At 46.0% G+C, this 21,519-nt stretch overlaps 1 protein-coding gene across 1 annotated transcript in view; it reads left to right on the forward strand.

Moving 5' to 3' along the window:
- Positions 1 to 21,519, forward strand: part of LOC309622135 (uncharacterized protein) — a gene marked incomplete at both ends in the record, with an annotated part of 99,790 nt that overhangs the window by 68,708 nt on the left and 9,563 nt on the right. Inside the window, 2 exons of the mRNA XM_082409289.1 lie at positions 5,655 to 5,792; positions 18,339 to 18,476. Coding sequence (XP_082265415.1) covers positions 5,655 to 5,792; positions 18,339 to 18,476 — 276 coding nt within the window. The remainder of the gene's footprint in view (positions 1 to 5,654; positions 5,793 to 18,338; positions 18,477 to 21,519) is intronic.

Consider the following 21,519-nt stretch of genomic DNA (forward strand, 5'->3'; position numbering starts at 1 on the left):
ACCTATAAAGTGGTTATAACACCACCACCAATAATAATAGCAGTAATAATTAATAGATGAATAAGCTGATCTATTGCGTATGATTTATATGGAGGAAGATACAATAAGTTCTAGAAAGACAAAGAAAAATCATGACAAGCATATTACGTTAACGAAAAAGAAATCCATAGATATTAATGAAAACTGGGGTATGTGGCAAGTATCGAAGCCTAATGAATTTACTAACAAATGGCATTCTGTACTATCCATGCAATATTATGAAAGTGAATTTTGCCCACTCTATTTTAGTGAATACTATTAACCAGAAGACACGATGGAGGTGATAGAGGTGAATGAATTCCTAGCCAATGCATACAGACAGAGAAGGTATGTCAGTAAAAAATGCATAACAAGCAACAGAATGCAATAAATGTGCATGTATAGGTAGCCACAACACATATAGACAAGTATTTCAATGAAAACCGGTACGAAGCAGACAGCAAAATAATAAGTGTAAAAGAGTTTCATTATTGTGCTCCTTCATATTTTTACCCAGCAAGTAAGAGGTATTAAGCCTAGGAGAAATATATATTTCAATGAATATAGCTTATATAATAAGCAGAAAGGAAGCTTAAAATGTATCAGGAAGGTTTTTGGATTTATCCTAGAACTTAGATTAGAATCATCTTCAGCATCCAAGAAGATGGCATCCCAAAACCTCAAAAAACCATCATGCCTAGAATCCAATTAAAAAAGATTTTCAAATGTAAGAAAATCCACAGGACTCCACAATATGGTTTTCGATAAACGTGGATGTTTGTTTGTTTTGTTTCTTTGGCCGCGCCGCGTGGCCCTGGCCGTGAAAGCACCGAGTCCTAAGCACTGGACCGCCAGGGAATTCCCTAAGTGGGGGGGGGAATTAGAGATGTGGGGCTTGACTTTTTCTTCTTCTTCTTCGGTAGCTAAGCTCTACAAGCGAACGATGCTGTTGATCAATGTGCTCTCTGTGTTAGGAAGGAAATAACTGTAAAAATGAAAAGCAGCCTTGCCTTAGAACCTACATATCACACCAAGGAAAATAGTCCTTCTGATTCAATTTAGAAGATATCACTTAAAATGTTGAATTGGTGAAATGTCTACCTAGTTTAAAAATTAGAAAGAATAAAACACTGAAAAGCAGCCCCCTAGATAACCACTGTGGTTGCTTGTTTATAGGAGGCATCATTTCTAAAACGTATTTCTAAAATGTTTATATTCAAAACTGTCAAGTGGCCAACTGTATTCAGAGAGGCAATAAAAGAAAGAAAACGGAGTATGACTTTTCTGATAAGCTGCCTTTCCCGGTGATCCCCTGTTCTGGCCTTACTTTCCTTCTTAGTCTGTTAATGTAAGGGTTTGCTACCATCAACTTGGTTTTGCCCTGCTCTGAGCAGGTTTCCCTCTGTGCTGTTTCTGCTTTAATTGAAAATCTTTGGTTCCCATCAGCATTCCATTGCAAACTCCGTTTTTCTTGAGAGCTCCTCTATGCTTTCCCTCTTCATTCTTACATTTTCTCCCATCTCTTGGTGCCTGTTGGCCTGTGCTAATGAAAACCGTCCTAAACTTCCTTACGCTCGACTCTGTGCCTCCCTGTAGAGCCCAGTACTCTCCATCCTCTCTCCCTATTCTCTCTTTTCAACTAGTCGAAATCCTAGTGGAGGGAGACCATTAGAGATGAAACATCTTGGTATATATTGCTAGTTTTCTATGTCCCCTGGCTTTTCTGTGTTTCTGTTGAAACACTCTTGAGAAGTGTCTGATTTCGTTTTCTACATGGGTACCCTTTAAGGCTCAATACTGGAAAAGAAGGGGATCAGAGTGATCAACCCAATGTGGTATCCTAACGTAACAGTTAAGGAAAGCAACAGGCTTTGTGAGACAGCCAGTGATTTGTCCAAAGTCACACAGATAGTAAACGTCAAAGTCAAAAGTGAAATTAGGTCTCCAGACTTGTAGTTCAATACTTTCCCTCATTATTCCATGCTATTTTGAATCTCCTACTCAATTTAGGGGCAAAAGAAATCGAACGCAAAACTTTCCAAAGTTTCTTTTCTTACCTGACATGGTCAGAGAAGAGGAAGCATCCACTGCAGGTACAAGGGATGAGGAGACAACACTAGAGGATGTCTGAGTGGCTGCAGCTGAACGGCGCACGTGTCCAGTACAGAGGTCACTGGTTACTGGTCCAAACAGCTCCACGGAAACCCCAAGGCTCTACCAAGTGGTAGTAGGTTTGGGAGGAGAGTGATGTCACAAAGCAGGCAGTTGAAAGGTATGAGAGAGCCAATAGGGAGGTCCGATCCCCAACAGGAAGGCGGGCTTGGGTGAAGAGAGTGTAGGAGAGCTAAAACAACACCTGAGTTTCTGAGCTTTGGGGAGGAGGAAATCCTAGAAGACAGATTTACCTCCCCCAGGCTCTTCCATTAGGGAAATCATTGCCACATTTCTTACAGACGTTCATTAATACACTGAACTAAGAGTTACTTATATTCTACAGAGTATTCTATTTTATGTATCATATACTTAGAGCTATATAGATCTTCTTTAATTAATAATCCTTAGGAAGGAAAGAGCCATCTAGTTTGAACTATTACAGTTGTTCTGAAATCAGATGTGTCTAATGAGTGAACTGATAGCAGCTTTTAAGGAGCCAAAGTAGGGATTAAGAAGCTCTCTTTGTAACTTGGTTCAAGAGTAAGGTGAAGTTTCTTGAGTGTACCTTGTGGAGAATGTTGTGGTCCAAGGCTCTTCTCTTTTAGTTTCTTCTCCTTGACTCCTACCTTCCTTGGGCTGGGCTAGGCTGGGGGCCAGGTTGGACTTGCGACTTAACATTTCTCTTCCGCTTTCTCTTTTTTTTTTTTCTTCCATTATGGGCATTGCTTCGAGGACAAGCCTTGATCTTGCATTGGACGTTACTTCCTGTCAACTTCCAGCAGCAGGAGTCTTCTTTTCAGTGCTTGATGCTTCACGAAATAGACTCTGCCCGTTGGCAGCAAATACCAGAGAGCTAGGAGACAGAGCTGGTTGCAGACCTTTCCTCTTCCAGCCTTTGGTTGCAATTGTTTGGCCCATAATTTGCTAGCTCTAGTTCCTTGGGCCACACAGGTATCCTGCCATCTCCAGCTCTTGTTATATGTGAGAGACATTCTGAACACTGTCCCTTTTTCTTTGCACAGAAGTATATACAGTGTGGCAGTTACTGTAATCTCCTCCGCCTTGCAAACAGCCACTCTAGAATCTTGGACCTCTAGGACTCTCTGTCTTGCATGCTTGGGGGCAAGGCCAAGCAAAATGAAGAGGAGAATAATTAGAGAAAGAGGAGGACGTTGGTGGAGAATTGGGAGCAGGTAAGGTGAAAGGGCACAGGAGAAAAGAGATGCATGTAGACTTTTTGGTTTCTGTGGGAAACAGGTTGACACACTTGGGCCTCATTTGGTATTAACAGAACAGAGAGTTAAAGATCTAAGTAGCTAGATAGTGTGCAGCAACTGCCATGAAGTCTGTACACTGAAGAGAACAGTCTCACATCTAGTTTTCATTTTGTTTTATGTCATAGTACCTTATTTATAGCATTCACTGGTGTGTTTGTAGAATACAGATGTTTTCAAATGCTCTGGTTTTGTCTACATGGTTATCTCCTTGTCCTGTTTGTAAGGAATCCAACATTGTAAGACATATTGCATGTTTTTCTCTTGACGATTGTTGACCTTGAAGCGTCATGAACTAACTTGAGCTGTTGGATTCTGTGGAGAAACGTTCAAAAGGGTCTGTGAAAAAGGCACTGTGGTGAGTCGCATTATGCACCCGAGCGTAAGGAGCAAGATATCTGCCACCAGCCCAGCTTGGCCTGGATTGCCTCTGTTTTAGTTCCCCTGGTTAGTGCTTTTCTCCCTAACCACTCTTGTGACTGTGATAATGTGAGTAAGGGCGGAGTTGCTAATGATCTATGTGTGAGGTAAGCTGGTTTGAGGGAGGAAATCTATGGACCTAGTCATTTTCCTTGGTGGTAAGCTTTCAGGGGTGCAGAGATGGATCTTCCTGGGGCCTTTTCTGGTCCCAGGAAGATATCGCATAGATGGGACCTCCCAAGACACACATTGAATCTTTAGGCCTGTTTTTCCTATTATGAGGTACGAACGAGTTTCTTCACTGATGGGGATGATGCTTATCTGAGAAGAAATTGTGAAAGGTGGTGTAGTGTAGAGGTGTGGCTTAAGCTTTTAAGTTTTCCTCCAGGTTTTTCCCCTAAGCTTCCTACTTCGGACGGCCTACTTACATGATACTAGTAGGTGATGTCCGGCTAACAACTTCCTAAATATACCTGCAAGCCAGATCAGTGTCTCTTTTCTCTGTATTCCCATGGAAATCAAGAGTCCCGCCGAATTTTCCATCGAAACAGTTGATTTGTGTTGTCTCTAGGAATTCTAAAGGGCGTACCGTTGCTTCCTAACCGGTGTCATTTGGGAGATCCGCCTCTGTACGTTCAAATGATTAATTTTGAGACTTTGCTCATGTGTGCAGTAAACCCTTGAATTCCCTAAGACCTTCCTTTCCTCCATCTCCTACCCCATTAAGCCCGCTTCAGTTCATCTCCTGAATTTCTTTGGAATCTGTCAGCCAGCTCTTCCTCAACTTCCTAATACTGAACTTGCCTGTCTGTTGCGATTAGGTCCTAACTGGTGTCCATATATCTTGTTTCCTTCCAATCCACTCTTCACACAAGAAACCTTCAAAGCAAGTTGGAACGTTGCTCATAAACATCGCTCACAAGCATTGTTTTGAGAATAGAAAACACACTGTTGGCCTTTAAGACTCTGCGTGGTCTAGAATCCTCTCTGCTTCTCTAGCCCCATCTTGTGCCACTTTTGCCCTCACTTTCTATGCTTCAGATACACTGAATTAACCTTAGTTCTCACTCATCTGACAGAAGTCAGTTCAGATACTATTTTTCACTGTGATTCCTAGCATTAAGGAATTTGATTATCAGGTTTTGTATGAGGACTATTTCATCAGGGGTACAGAAGTTCTGGCCATCTCTGGTTTTGGATATCCCTTATTTGTTGAGACCTTTGCGTTGTTTGGTTGCCTTTTGTCTGTTTTCCAGATGGGAAAACAGGAACAAGGGAAGTATAGGTTATTACTAGGTGGGGTTGAACAAGTGGAGCAGCAAACTGCAAAGCAGAAAGAAGAGGGACGTACTATAGAGGGATATGACTTCCATTCTCAAGGCGCCTGCATCCTGTGCAGGGAGACAGCCTAACATAAAATGTGCCTAACAACAAATATATTGACTTCTTACTAAAAATCTCCAGTTCATAGAACCGAGGGGTTTGTACCTTCTCCTTTAAAAGTGATAGTCCTGGGACTTCCCCGGTGGTCCCGTGGTGAAGACTCTGCGCTTCCAATGCAGCAGGCGTGGGTTCAATCCCTGGTTGGGGAGCTAAGATCCCACATGCTGCGCAGCCAAAGAAATTTTTTTCGAACGTTATACTCCTGTATTGTTGGCTTTAGTGGTTTAGATTTTGTTGTACTGTTAAGAAGATTTCAGTTTATTTACCGGGAACAAACAACACATAATGTAAAAATAGTTTCCCAGAAACGATTTCCATCATTCTCTTCCTCCCTTTCTCCCGCAGACTGGTGTTTCACCTTGACAAGTTCTCTGTCATTCCATAGGAAAGCTGTCTGGCTTGGAGGTTGCAATCCCAGGGAATTTTTCATCAGCGGGGAAGTCTCCATCACTACAGAGGAATCAAGGGAGAAGTCAGTCCCTGGTAAGTGAGATGCTCCCCCTAAACACCAACACAGCAGTCGTGTACCTTTCAAGGGGTTCAGGGGCAAGATGGGCAAGGCATTTCTACTAACTCTTCTTAAGGATCACGGACAGTGCCCTATGCTACGAGGTAAGCGGTGACTGCTGTAGTTCTTACTGGTGATCCTTTCCTGTCACTGATTCTCGGCCTTCTTTGTATTTCATAGGACTGTTGTCAGTCCAATACAAAATGAGTCTTATTTTTAAAAACCTGAAATGTTTTACAGAGCCTAGCATTCTCATATAGGGTCCTTTCCATTCTCCCCACTTTCCCGAGAGGCCAAGAACACTTCACACCATGAACTAGGAGAGGGGGTAGAGCCCTTTCTGATGAAATACATCAACAAAGACAGAGCCTTAGCCTGCTTGCTCTCTGGACAGGATCTCGGACCACAAGGTCTTCAATCCTGGTATAAATGAAGGAAGTGAGGACAGTTCAACTGGCACTCTCATAACAAGAGTTCGGAAACACCTTCCGAAGAGACTATAGCAGTAGATGAGGGAAGGGAGTGCTACAGTGTGGCAGTACAGGGGGAACGATCGGCTACAGCAGTGAAAAGTGTGGTACCGATTGGTGTGCTCTCGGGGTTCTTGTACATGTAGCATAGATGACCTCTACGGTGGCCCTCCCACCTTCCCACCTGCATTAGGTGTTCTTTTTTTTTGTAATTTATGTTTATGTATTTATTTACTGTTTGAACTTATTTATTCTACGTATTTATGTTTTTGGCTGCACTGGGTCTCTCATTGCTGTGCACGGGCTTTCTCTAGTTGGCGGCTAGCGGGGGCTACTCTCGGTTGCGGTGTGCGGGCATCTCATCGCGGTGGCTTCTCTTGTTGCGGAGCATGGGCTGTAGGCACGTGGGCTTCGGTAGTTGAGGCTCACGGGCTCTAGAATGCAGGCTCCGTCGTCGTGGCACATGCGCTTAGTTGCTGCACGGCATGTGGGATCTTCGCAGACCAGGGCTCGAACCCGTGTCCCCTGCATTGGCAGGCGCCACCAGGGAAGCCCTAGGTGTTCTCATATAGAGTCTAAAAACAGAGAGCACTGAGAGAAGGTAGTGGTTATTAAAGGCTCAGGATCTAAATTCTACCTGTCTCTACACCCCTTCCCAGCTGTCGATTTGACCCCATTTTTGAATGCTGACCTCATTGTTCAACTTTTCTCTGCCGTCTGTATACTCACCTTGAAAACTTGTTTCTGTGATGCGTTGAGCAGACACAGGGTGGCAGACTGCAGAGGTGGAAGCTGGTGGTCGGATATTTGTGGGCTGAATCTCCTTCAGTCCCATTCCCATTTCTGGTTGCCCAGAGGCCCTACTTCCTGTGTGTGACGCCGAGCCGTAGGATTGCGGGCAGGAGCCAAGTTCTCCATACAGTAAAGACCCCAGTGTACCTTGGTTACAGTAATATACCTGGCTTCCTTCCTGGCAGGGAAGTGACAGGCGGCTATGCCCCTGCTTTGTTCGTGGGCCTCCTGATCCAGCAGTTCCCTTGGCTCTGCCCCTGTCGTCAGCTGCCCCTAGGATAACTCTGAGCCCTAGCCACTTCTCTGGTAGATTTCCCTATTCCCCCACTACAGTCACACCTGAATAAGGCAACTCAGACCTTTCAGAGATGTGTCCTGAACCTCTTGTTTTCTGAAATACCTATCTGGTGGTTGTGAGACTTAAGGCCAGCGTCCCCGAGAGACTTTTTCTATTTCTCCTAGTAAACCTAGACTCATCTTCTGTCACCTTCAACTCTACTCCAATTGTGTTCTTTCAACCCAGACCTCTGACCCTGCTTTTTACTTCTGCCATTTCATCCTCGCTCCTGCTTCCTTTCCTAAATCCATACGTCTCTTTGGGCCTTCCTAGCCCTGGGCCAAGTTCCTTCCTCTTTGCTCAGTTTTTACCCCTTTCCTTCATTCTCCCATCCAACTTTCAGTCCTTCCTTTCTCACGCCCCAGTTAGCAGCATCTGAAAATTCGAAAGGTTTGTTACTCGTCTATTAATTGTATTCCATTTACTTATTCAGTTCTATACCTGTCTTACCTGTGTATGGAAGAACAGCTGGTAGCCAAGGTGGCACCAAGAATCCTAGCAGCTCTCACTTGACGTATCCGTAGTAGTCGGCAATTTCCATTTCGTTTTCCCTCTCGGTGAAAAATTGCAGCTTGCCCGAAGAGGTGTATCTGGCAGCATTCTCCCGTTGTTGTTGAGCCCGCCTCTTCATGGCCTCTCGCTCTGGCCTCTGCTCTTGTTCGATGGGCTTTGACATGACTGGCTCAGGCACGTTGGGTTCCCTCCATGGAACTCGTTGCTTGCTGAAGTCTTGGAGTAGAAAGTGGGTTTGGAGCTTGGGTGGGGACTGGCGCTTATTCACAGCAGGGGGAACAGGCTCCCGCTGGAGAGGAGCGCCAGATGAAGTTTTGGAGGGTGCAGGCCTAGGAGCAGCAGACTGAGGGACACGAGGCTGGGTATGGTTGGTCCAAGCCGGTTGGGTTGGGTTGGTCACAGTTGGCTGAGCTGGTTTGGCGGGGCCTGGCAAAGAGGCAGGAGCTGGCTGGGATGAATTGGCTGCAGCAGGTTGAGCTGAGTCAGTAGAACCAGGCTGGGCACGGTAAGCCCCAGCAGGCCGATGTGAGGCCAGAGACTGTGGCCTCCGAGGAGCGGGTCGAGCTTGAGGCTTGTCCCAGGCAGAAAAAGGCAGAGGTATCAACTTGACCTTCCCAGGAGGAGGCCGCTCATACTGGGCTGGAGACGGACACTCTGTTTCAGCACTGCTGTCTGGTTTCTGGGCTTGGACTTGCGTTTTCTCAGGACCCTTCCCCTCACGTGGGGTATGCCGCCATGGCTGGATAGCTGGGGGTGGCTGGGGGTCTTTGGGGTTGCTTGACTTTCCCAAGAGCCGACAGGAAGAGAGCCCAGTTTTCGTCTCATTCTTCTTCCCCAGCGCATGAAGAACCTTCACAGACTCCAGCATGCGCACGCCAAGGGAGGTTCGAGGCTTTTGAAAGCTCTGTTGGAGAAGCTCAGTTTGGTGTTCCTTTCGCTTCGTGTGGGGGATTGCTGGCTTCTCTTCTGCCTTGACTTTGTTCCCTGACTGCTTGTTCTCCTCAGCCTTGTTTCTCCCTCTGGTCCTTTTGGTCTTTTCCTGCCCGTGGCTCTTAGTTTTGCTGATCTTTCTGGATGCAGCTTTCTGAGGTTTGCCTTGAGAGTGCTTGGCCGTGTTCACAGGAGCCCTGTCACTGACTGCAGCGTGGCATATAACCACTTCTCCCCCTAACAGGCACTCTGGATTCTTTGGCTGGATTTTGGCCTTGGGAGCGCCACTGATAGGCTCAGAGGCTTTCTGTTTGTTCTTCCTGGGTTGATCAGAGGGAACCTTTATGACACTTGGCTTTTCCTGCACCTGATTCACCTTAATGGCTCTGGTGTCTTTAGCTTTGATCACGTTGGGACCTTGGGATTGATCAAGATCTTTCAAAGGATTAAAGAGCTGGGGAAGGTGAATATCCTCCGCCAGTGTAGTAATGTCTGCAAGACCACTGCTAGGTTCAATCCCATTTTCAAGTGTCCCTAGGTCCTGACGACTCCGGCTGTTCTCTCCCAGATCAGCATTTTCAGAACCAGGCTGCTCCTCTTGGCTGAGGGGATCGGTGCAGGCCAGCGGCTGGTGAATATCAGGGATTCCTAAAGGGAGTAGTGGAGGATCTTGGTTCTCTGTTGGGATCTGGTAGGCATCCAGAGGCTTTGAAAGCTTGGTTTTGATATCATCCACGTGCTTACTCTCTATTTGTCCCTGGCTTGGAGCTGGAGGCAGGGCCAGGAGACGCCTGGCACTCTGGACTGGAGCTGTCACTGAAATGTCCCCAAGTTCAGATGGTGGGTTACTCTCAAGTATGTGGCTGTTTCTGCTACTGCAGGACTTGGGGAGTTCTTGACTTTGTGTCACACAAAACGTCTGGCTTGGAGGTTGCAATCCCAGGGAATTTTTCATCACCAGGGGGGAGGTCTCCATCCCTACAAAGGGATCAAGGGAGAAGTCAGTCCCTGGTAAGTGAGATGCTCCCCCTAAACACCAACACAGCAGTCGTGTACCTTTCAAGGGGTTCAGGGGCAAGATGGGCAAGGCATTTCTACTAACTCTTCTTAAGGATCATGGACAGTGCCCTATGCTACGAGGTAAGCGGTGACTGTTGTAATTCTTACTGGTGAGCCTTTCCTGTCGCTGATTCTCGGCTCGCTTTGTATTTCATAGGACTGTTATAAGTCCAATACAAAATGAGTCTTATTTTTAAAAACCTGAAATGTTTTACAAAGCCTAGCATTCTCATATAGGGTCCTTTCCATTCTCCCCACTTTCCCGAGAGGCCAAGAACACGTCACACCATGAACTAGGAGAGGGGGTAGAGCCCTTGCTGATGAAATACATCAACAAAGACAGAGTCTTAGCCTGCTTGCTCTCTGGACAGGATCTCGGACCACAAGGTCTTCAATCCTGGTATAAATGAAGGAAGTGAGGACAGTTCAACTGGCACTCTCATAACAAGAGTTCTGAAACACCTTCCGAAGAGACTATAGCAGTAGATGAGGGAAGGGAGTGCTACAGTGTGGCAGTACAGGGGGAACGATCGGCTACAGCAGTGAAAAGTGTGGTACCGATTGGTGTGCTCTCGGGGTTCTTGTACATGTAGCATAGATGACCTCTACAGTGGCCCTCCCACCTTCCCACCTGCATTAGGTGTTCTTTTTTTTGTAATTTATGTTTATGTATTTATTTACTGTTTGAACTTATTTATTCTACGTATTTATTTTTTTGGCTGCACTGGGTCTCTCATTGCTGTGCACGGGCTTTCTCTAGTTGGCGGCTAGCGGGGGCTACTCTTGGTTGCGGTGTGCGGGCTTCTCATCGCGGTGGCTTCTCTTTGTTGCGGAGCATGGGCTGTAGGCACGTGGGCTTCGGTAGTTGAGGCTCACGGGCTCTAGAATGCAGGCTCCGTCGTTGTGGCACATGCGCTTAGTTGCTGCACGGCATGTGGGATCTTCGCAGACCAGGGCTCGAACCCGTGTCCCCCGCATTGCATTGGCAGGCGGATTCTTAACCACGGCGCCACCAGGGAAGCCCTAGGTGTTCTCATAGAGAGTCTAAAAACAGAGGGCACTGAGCGAAGGTAGTGGTTATTAAAGGCTCAGGATCTAAATTCTACCTGCCTCTACACCCCTTCCCAGCTGTCGATTTGACCCCATTTTTGAGTGCCGACCTCATTCTTCAACTTTCTCTGGCGTTTGTTATACTCACCTTGAAAACTTGTTTCTGTGATGCGTTGAGCAGACACAGGGTGGCAGACTGCAGAGGTGGAAGCTGGTGGTCGGATATTTGTGGGCTGAATCTCCTTCAGTCCCATTCCCATTTCTGGTTGCCCAGAGGCCCGACTTCCTGTGTATGACGCCGAGCCGTAGGATTGCGGGCAGGAGCCAAGTTCTCCATACAGTAAAGACCCCAGTGTGCCTTGGTGATAGTAATATACCTGGCTTCCTTCCTGGCAGGGAAGTGGCAGGCGGCTCTGCCCCTGATTTGGAATCTGAGATGGTGTTCCCTGAGCAAGGCTGGCAGAAAGCGATGGATGTAGAGGGACCATGTTCTTGGCGTCTGAAGTTTTATCATACTGGGCTGCCAGAAACATGGAGGAGGCAGCTGTGTGGCGGTCAGTGAGTGCCAGAGTAAAGTCTCCGAGTGAAGAAGAATTCTTTTCAGTGCTTGCTGTGATGTCCCACTCAAGAACACCTGGATAGGAAGCAGCTGAAGTGGAGATCTGGCTGTGGTCAGTAACTCCAGATAACATAGTCGTGCTAGAATGTTGGTAAAGGTAGGCACTACCCATGAGTGTCTGGAAAGGGGTACCAGTAGCCGATGCCGAACTGACGGCAGGGGCAGAGACTCTGGAGAAGTTGCAGACACTTCGTGTTAGGGAAGTTGCATTGCTCACCACAGGAGGAGAATGCTGCAGAGAATTTAGAGTTCCAAGTAGAGATGGATGTTGGAAATTTTCTGTAAGAACAAGAGGGTCATGAAAAACTCAGGGAGGTTGAGAAATTCTCACTACGTTTGAGGAACGGCATCATCTGAAGGTTCTTGCTATCAGGACACCTCTACTATCACTACTTCCTGAGAAACCCAAAATCAGACAGTTAATGATGGCTGTAAGGACTGAGCAGTTTTCCACTCTTCTCTATTAACTGCCTGTGCTCCCATCTTGGGCACAGACGGGCAGAAGAGCCAAGTGGTGTGGTTCAGAGATTGTTCTCTAGGCTGGAAGCAACCTTCTCCCTGCCCTGTCTTTCCCTTCAGCCTGCACTCGTATTGACTTCTATGCTATTTCCTAGACTGGAAGCATTTTAGAACTAGGAGGCCCTTAGAGAACTTCGATGTTCTCAGTCTCATTTCGTGAGTAAGGAAACTGAGGCTCAGAGAGGTCGGGTTGACTTGTTCAAGTTCTCTCATTATGTTAGTATCATTACCAGGTTTCAGAACCTAAGTATCCTGACTTCCTTGCCAGGACTCCACTCTGAGCATGATACTGCCAGAAAGCAGGAGAAATAGAACTTATAATATAGGCATTTTTTTTGTCCATTAGAAAACAGTACGGCTATTACCATTGTCGTCTTCAGTGTCTCCCTTTGCTTGTGCAGTTCCCACGCTATTACCTAGAGGTGACGTACAGCTCAGTCCAACTGGTGAATTGAAAGAGTCATTTTTGCCCTCTTCAAGCCCGGTTTCTCATCCTACCTCAAAATGATTACCCGAAAGTGGATTTCTTAAGTGCTTTTGGAAAGGGAAAAGTTATCTGATTACTTCAGATTCCTCACCTATAAAGTGGTTATAACACCACCACCAATAATAATAGCAGTAATAATTAATAGATGAATAAGCTGATCTATTGCGTATGATTTATATGGAGGAAGATACAATAAGTTCTAGAAAGACAAAGAAAAATCATGACAAGCATATTACGTTAACGAAAAAGAAATCCATAGATATTAATGAAAACTGGGGTATGTGGCAAGTATCGAAGCCTAATGAATTTACTAACAAATGGCATTCTGTACCATCCATGCAATATTATGAAAGTGAATTTTGCCCACTCTATTTTAGTGAATACTATTAACCAGAAGACACGATGGAGGTGATAGAGGTGAATGAATTCCTAGCCAATGCATACAGACAGAGAAGGTATGTCAGTAAAAAATGCATAACAAGCAACAGAATGCAATAAATGTGCATGTATAGGTAGCCACAACACATATAGACAAGTATTTCAATGAAAACCGGTACGAAGCAGACAGCAAAATAATAAGTGTAAAAGAGTTTCATTATTGTGCTCCTTCATATTTTTACCCAGCAAGTAAGAGGTATTAAGCCTAGGAGAAATATATATTTCAATGAATATAGCTTATATAATAAGCAGAAAGGAAGCTTAAAATGTATCAGGAAGGTTTTTGGATTTATCCTAGAACTTAGATTAGAATCATCTTCAGCATCCAAGAAGATGGCATCCCAAAACCTCAAAAAACCATCATGCCTAGAATCCAATTAAAAAAGATTTTCAAATGTAAGAAAATCCACAGGACTCCACAATATGGTTTTCGATAAACGTGGATGTTTGTTTGTTTTGTTTCTTTGGCCGCGCCGCGTGGCCCTGGCCGTGAAAGCACCGAGTCCTAAGCACTGGACCGCCAGGGAATTCCCTAAGTGGGGGGGGGAATTAGAGATGTGGGGCTTGACTTTTTCTTCTTCTTCTTCGGTAGCTAAGCTCTACAAGCGAACGATGGCTGTTGATCAATGTGCTCTCTGTGTTAGGAAGGAAATAACTGTAAAAATGAAAAGCAGCCTTGCCTTAGAACCTACATATCACACCAAGGAAAATAGTCCTTCTGATTCAATTTAGAAGATATCACTTAAAATGTTGAATTGGTGAAATGTCTACCTAGTTTAAAAATTAGAAAGAATAAAACACTGAAAAGCAGCCCCCTAGATAACCACTGTGGTTGCTTGTTTATAGGAGGCATCATTTCTAAAACGTATTTCTAAAATGTTTATATTCAAAACTGTCAAGTGGCCAACTGTATTCAGAGAGGCAATAAAAGAAAGAAAACGGAGTATGACTTTTCTGATAAGCTGCCTTTCCCGGTGATCCCCTGTTCTGGCCTTACTTTCCTTCTTAAGTCTGTTAATGTAAGGGTTTGCTACCATCAACTTGGTTTTGCCCTGCTCTGAGCAGGTTTCCCTCTGTGCTGTTTCTGCTTTAATTGAAAATCTTTGGTTCCCATCAGCATTCCATTGCAAACTCCGTTTTTCTTGAGAGCTCCTCTATGCTTTCCCTCTTCATTCTTACATTTTCTCCCATCTCTTGGTGCCTGTTGGCCTGTGCTAATGAAAACCGTCCTAAACTTCCTTACGCTCGACTCTGTGCCTCCCTGTAGAGCCCAGTACTCTCCATCCTCTCTCCCTATTCTCTCTTTTCAACTAGTCGAAATCCTAGTGGAGGGAGACCATTAGAGATGAAACATCTTGGTATATATTGCTAGTTTTCTATGTCCCCTGGCTTTTCTGTGTTTCTGTTGAAACACTCTTGAGAAGTGTCTGATTTCGTTTTCTACATGGGTACCCTTTAAGGCTCAATACTGGAAAAGAAGGGGATCAGAGTGATCAACCCAATGTGGTATCCTAACGTAACAGTTAAGGAAAGCAACAGGCTTTGTGAGACAGCCAGTGATTTGTCCAAAGTCACACAGATAGTAAACGTCAAAGTCAAAAGTGAAATTAGGTCTCCAGACTTGTAGTTCAATACTTTCCCTCATTATTCCATGCTATTTTGAATCTCCTACTCAATTTAGGGGCAAAAGAAATCGAACGCAAAACTTTCCAAAGTTTCTTTTCTTACCTGACATGGTCAGAGAAGAGGAAGCATCCACTGCAGGTACAAGGGATGAGGAGACAACACTAGAGGATGTCTGAGTGGCTGCAGCTGAACGGCGCACGTGTCCAGTACAGAGGTCACTGGTTACTGGTCCAAACAGCTCCACGGAAACCCCAAGGCTCTACCAAGTGGTAGTAGGTTTGGGAGGAGAGTGATGTCACAAAGCAGGCAGTTGAAAGGTATGAGAGAGCCAATAGGGAGGTCCGATCCCCAACAGGAAGGCGGGCTTGGGTGAAGAGAGTGTAGGAGAGCTAAAACAACACCTGAGTTTCTGAGCTTTGGGGAGGAGGAAATCCTAGAAGACAGATTTACCTCCCCCAGGCTCTTCCATTAGGGAAATCATTGCCACATTTCTTACAGACGTTCATTAATACACTGAACTAAGAGTTACTTATATTCTACAGAGTATTCTATTTTATGTATCATATACTTAGAGCTATATAGATCTTCTTTAATTAATAATCCTTAGGAAGGAAAGAGCCATCTAGTTTGAACTATTACAGTTGTTCTGAAATCAGATGTGTCTAATGAGTGAACTGATAGCAGCTTTTAAGGAGCCAAAGTAGGGATTAAGAAGCTCTCTTTGTAACTTGGTTCAAGAGTAGGGTGAAGTTTCTTGAGTGTACCTTGTGGAGAATGTTGTGGTCCAAGGCTCTTCTCTTTTAGTTTCTTCTCCTTGACTCCTACCTTCCTTGGGCTGGGCTAGGCTGGGGGCCAGGTTGGACTTGCGACTTAACGTTTCTCTTCCGCTTTCTCTTTTTTTTTTTTCTTCCATTATGGGCATTGCTTCGAGGACAAGCCTTGATCTTGCATTGGACGTTACTTCCTGTCAACTTCCAGCAGCAGGAGTCTTCTTTTCAGTGCTTGATGCTTCACGAAATAGACTCTGCCCGTTGGCAGCAAATACCAGAGAGCTAGGAGACAGAGCTGGTTGCAGACCTTTCCTCTTCCAGCCTTTGGTTGCAATTGTTTGGCCCATAATTTGCTAGCTCTAGTTCCTTGGGCCACACAGGTATCCTGCCATCTCCAGCTCTTGTTATATGTGAGAGACATTCTGAACACTGTCCCTTTTTCTTTGCACAGAAGTATATACAGTGTGGCAGTTACTGTAATCTCCTCCGCCTTGCAAACAGCCACTCTAGAATCTTGGACCTCTAGGACTCTCTGTCTTGCATGCTTGGGGGCAAGGCCAAGCAAAATGAAGAGGAGAATAATTAGAGAAAGAGGAGGACGTTGGTGGAGAATTGGGAGCAGGTAAGGTGAAAGGGCACAGGAGAAAAGAGATGCATGTAGACTTTTTGGTTTCTGTGGGAAACAGGTTGACACACTTGGGCCTCATTTGGTATTAACAGAACAGAGAGTTAAAGATCTAAGTAGCTAGATAGTGTGCAGCAACTGCCATGAAGTCTGTACACTGAAGAGAACAGTCTCACATCTAGTTTTCATTTTGTTTTATGTCATAGTACCTTATTTATAGCATTCACTGGTGTGTTTGTAGAATACAGATGTTTTCAAATGCTCTGGTTTTGTCTACATGGTTATCTCCTTGTCCTGTTTGTAAGGAATCCAACATTGTAAGACATATTGCATGTTTTTCTCTTGACGATTGTTGACCTTGAAGCGTCATGAACTAACTTGAGCTGTTGGATTCTGTGGAGAAACGTTCAAAAGGGTCTGTGAAAAAGGCACTGTGGTGAGTCGCATTATGCACCCGAGCGTAAGGAGCAAGATATCTGCCACCAGCCCAGCTTGGCCTGGATTGCCTCTGTTTTAGTTCCCCTGGTTAGTGCTTTTCTCCCTAACCACTCTTGTGACTGTGATAATGTGAGTAAGGGCGGAGTTGCTAATGATCTATGTGTGAGGTAAGCTGGTTTGAGGGAGGAAATCTATGGACCTAGTCATTTTCCTTGGTGGTAAGCTTTCAGGGGTGCAGAGATGGATCTTCCTGGGGCCTTTTCTGGTCCCAGGAAGATATCGCATAGATGGGACCTCCCAAGACACACATTGAATCTTTAGGCCTGTTTTTCCTATTATGAGGTACGAACGAGTTTCTTCACTGATGGGGATGATGCTTATCTGAGAAGAAATTGTGAAAGGTGGTGTAGTGTAGAGGTGTGGCTTAAGCTTTTAAGTTTTCCTCCAGGTTTTTCCCCTAAGCTTCCTACTTCGGACGGCCTACTTACATGATACTAGTAGGTGATGTCCGGCTAACAACTTCCTAAATATACCTGCAAGCCAGATCAGTGTCTCTTTTCTCTGTATTCCCATGGAAATCAAGAGTCCCGCCGAATTTTCCATCGAAACAGTTGATTTGTGTTGTCTCTAGGAATTCTAAAGGGCGTACCGTTGCTTCCTAACCGGTGTCATTTGGGAGATCCGCCTCTGTACGTTCAAATGATTAATTTTGAGACTTTGCTCATGTGTGCAGTAAACCCTTGAATTCCCTAAGACCTTCCTTTCCTCCATCTCCTACCCCATTAAGCCCGCTTCAGTTCATCTCCTGAATTTCTTTGGAATCTGTCAGCCAGCTCTTCCTCAACTTCCTAATACTGAACTTGCCTGTCTGTTGCGATTAGGTCCTAACTGGTGTCCATATATCTTGTTTCCTTCCAATCCACTCTTCACACAAGAAACCTTCAAAGCAAGTTGGAACGTTGCTCATAAACATCGCTCACAAGCATTGTTTTGAGAATAGAAAACACACTGTTGGCCTTTAAGACTCTGCGTGGTCTAGAATCCTCTCTGCTTCTCTAGCCCCATCTTGTGCCACTTTTGCCCTCACTTTCTATGCTTCAGATACACTGAATTAACCTTAGTTCTCACTCATCTGACAGAAGTCAGTTCAGATACTATTTTTCACTGTGATTCCTAGCATTAAGGAATTTGATTATCAGGTTTTGTATGAGGACTATTTCATCAGGGGTACAGAAGTTCTGGCCATCTCTGGTTTTGGATATCCCTTATTTGTTGAGACCTTTGCGTTGTTTGGTTGCCTTTTGTCTGTTTTCCAGATGGGAAAACAGGAACAAGGGAAGTATAGGTTATTACTAGGTGGGGTTGAACAAGTGGAGCAGCAAACTGCAAAGCAGAAAGAAGAGGGACGTACTATAGAGGGATATGACTTCCATTCTCAAGGCGCCTGCATCCTGTGCAGGGAGACAGCCTAACATAAAATGTGCCTAACAACAAATATATTGACTTCTTACTAAAAATCTCCAGTTCATAGAACCGAGGGGTTTGTACCTTCTCCTTTAAAAGTGATAGTCCTGGGACTTCCCCGGTGGTCCCGTGGTGAAGACTCTGCGCTTCCAATGCAGCAGGCGTGGGTTCAATCCCTGGTTGGGGAGCTAAGATCCCACATGCTGCGCAGCCAAAGAAATTTTTTTCGAACGTTATACTCCTGTATTGTTGGCTTTAGTGGTTTAGATTTTGTTGTACTGTTAAGAAGATTTCAGTTTATTTACCGGGAACAAACAACACATAATGTAAAAATAGTTTCCCAGAAACGATTTCCATCATTCTCTTCCTCCCTTTCTCCCGCAGACTGGTGTTTCACCTTGACAAGTTCTCTGTCATTCCATAGGAAAGCTGTCTGGCTTGGAGGTTGCAATCCCAGGGAATTTTTCATCAGCGGGGAAGTCTCCATCACTACAGAGGAATCAAGGGAGAAGTCAGTCCCTGGTAAGTGAGATGCTCCCCCTAAACACCAACACAGCAGTCGTGTACCTTTCAAGGGGTTCAGGGGCAAGATGGGCAAGGCATTTCTACTAACTCTTCTTAAGGATCACGGACAGTGCCCTATGCTACGAGGTAAGCGGTGACTGCTGTAGTTCTTACTGGTGATCCTTTCCTGTCACTGATTCTCGGCCTTCTTTGTATTTCATAGGACTGTTGTCAGTCCAATACAAAATGAGTCTTATTTTTAAAAACCTGAAATGTTTTACAGAGCCTAGCATTCTCATATAGGGTCCTTTCCATTCTCCCCACTTTCCCGAGAGGCCAAGAACACTTCACACCATGAACTAGGAGAGGGGGTAGAGCCCTTTCTGATGAAATACATCAACAAAGACAGAGCCTTAGCCTGCTTGCTCTCTGGACAGGATCTCGGACCACAAGGTCTTCAATCCTGGTATAAATGAAGGAAGTGAGGACAGTTCAACTGGCACTCTCATAACAAGAGTTCGGAAACACCTTCCGAAGAGACTATAGCAGTAGATGAGGGAAGGGAGTGCTACAGTGTGGCAGTACAGGGGGAACGATCGGCTACAGCAGTGAAAAGTGTGGTACCGATTGGTGTGCTCTCGGGGTTCTTGTACATGTAGCATAGATGACCTCTACGGTGGCCCTCCCACCTTCCCACCTGCATTAGGTGTTCTTTTTTTTTGTAATTTATGTTTATGTATTTATTTACTGTTTGAACTTATTTATTCTACGTATTTATGTTTTTGGCTGCACTGGGTCTCTCATTGCTGTGCACGGGCTTTCTCTAGTTGGCGGCTAGCGGGGGCTACTCTCGGTTGCGGTGTGCGGGCATCTCATCGCGGTGGCTTCTCTTGTTGCGGAGCATGGGCTGTAGGCACGTGGGCTTCGGTAGTTGAGGCTCACGGGCTCTAGAATGCAGGCTCCGTCGTCGTGGCACATGCGCTTAGTTGCTGCACGGCATGTGGGATCTTCGCAGACCAGGGCTCGAACCCGTGTCCCCTGCATTGGCAGGCGCCACCAGGGAAGCCCTAGGTGTTCTCATATAGAGTCTAAAAACAGAGAGCACTGAGAGAAGGTAGTGGTTATTAAAGGCTCAGGATCTAAATTCTACCTGTCTCTACACCCCTTCCCAGCTGTCGATTTGACCCCATTTTTGAATGCTGACCTCATTGTTCAACTTTTCTCTGCCGTCTGTATACTCACCTTGAAAACTTGTTTCTGTGATGCGTTGAGCAGACACAGGGTGGCAGACTGCAGAGGTGGAAGCTGGTGGTCGGATATTTGTGGGCTGAATCTCCTTCAGTCCCATTCCCATTTCTGGTTGCCCAGAGGCCCTACTTCCTGTGTGTGACGCCGAGCCGTAGGATTGCGGGCAGGAGCCAAGTTCTCCATACAGTAAAGACCCCAGTGTGCCTTGGTTACAGTAATATACCTGGCTTCCTTCCTGGCAGGGAAGTGACAGGCGGCTATGCCCCTGCTTTGTTCGTGGGCCTCCTGATCCAGCAGTTCCCTTGGCTCTGCCCCTGTCGTCAGCTGCCCCTAGGATAACTCTGAGCCCTAGCCACTTCTCTGGTAGATTTCCCTATTCCCCCACTACAGTCACACCTGAATAAGGCAACTCAGACCTTTCAGAGATGTGTCCTGAACCTCTTGTTTTCTGAAATACCTATCTGGTGGTTGTGAGACTTAAGGCCAGCGTCCCCGAGAGACTTTTTCTATTTCTCCTAGTAAACCTAGACTCATCTTCTGTCACCTTCAACTCTACTCCAATTGTGTTCTTTCAACCCAGACCTCTGACCCTGCTTTTTACTTCTGCCATTTCATCCTCGCTCCTGCTTCCTTTCCTAAATCCATACGTCTCTTTTGGCCTTCCTAGCCCTGGGCCAAGTTCCTTCCTCTTTGCTCAGTTTTTACCCCTTTCCTTCATTCTCCCATCCAACTTTCAGTCCTTCCTTTCTCACGCCCCAGTTAGCAGCATCTGAAAATTCGAAAGGTTTGTTACTCGTCTATTAATTGTATTCCATTTACTTATTCAGTTCTATACCTGTCTTACCTGTGTATGGAAGAACAGCTGGTAGCCAAGGTGGCACCAAGAATCCTAGCAGCTCTCACTTGACGTATCCGTAGTAGTCGGCAATTTCCATTTCGTTTTCCCTCTCGGTGAAAAATTGCAGCTTGCCCGAAGAGGTGTATCTGGCAGCATTCTCCCGTTGTTGTTGAGCCCGCCTCTTCATGGCCTCTCGCTCTGGCCTCTGCTCTTGTTCGATGGGCTTTGACATGACTGGCTCAGGCACGTTGGGTTCCCTCCATGGAACTCGTTGCTTGCTGAAGTCTTGGAGTAGAAAGTGGGTTTGGAGCTTGGGTGGGGACTGGCGCTTATTCACAGCAGGGGGAACAGGCTCCCGCTGGAGAGGAGCGCCAGATGAAGTTTTGGAGGGTGCAGGCCTAGGAGCAGCAGACTGAGGGACACGAGGCTGGGTATGGTTGGGCCAAGCCGGTTGGGTTGGGTTGGTCACAGTTGGCTGAGCTGGTTTGGCGGGGCCTGGCAAAGAGGCAGGAGCTGGCTGGGATGAATTGGCTGCAGCAGGTTGAGCTGAGTCAGTAGAACCAGGCTGGGCACGGTAAGCCCCAGCAGGCCGATGTGAGGCCAGAGACTGTGGCCTCCGAGGAGCGGGTCGAGCTTGAGGCTTGTCCCAGGCAGAAAAAGGCAGAGGTATCAACTTGACCTTCCCAGGAGGAGGCCGCTCATACTGGGCTGGAGACGGACACTCTGTTTCAGCACTGCTGTCTGGTTTCTGGGCTTGGACTTGCGTTTTCTCAGGACCCTTCCCCTCACGTGGGGTATGCCGCCATGGCTGGATAGCTGGGGGTGGCTGGGGGTCTTTGGGGTTGCTTGACTTTCCCAAGAGCCGACAGGAAGAGAGCCCAGTTTTCGTCTCATTCTTCTTCCCCAGCGCATGAAGAACCTTCACAGACTCCAGCATGCGCACGCCAAGGGAGGTTCGAGGCTTTTGAAAGCTCT

This window comes from Balaenoptera borealis (genome assembly GCF_965194805.1).
Source record: "Balaenoptera borealis genome assembly, contig: HAP1_SCAFFOLD_1613, whole genome shotgun sequence".
Taxonomy (NCBI): domain Eukaryota; kingdom Metazoa; phylum Chordata; class Mammalia; order Artiodactyla; family Balaenopteridae; genus Balaenoptera; species Balaenoptera borealis.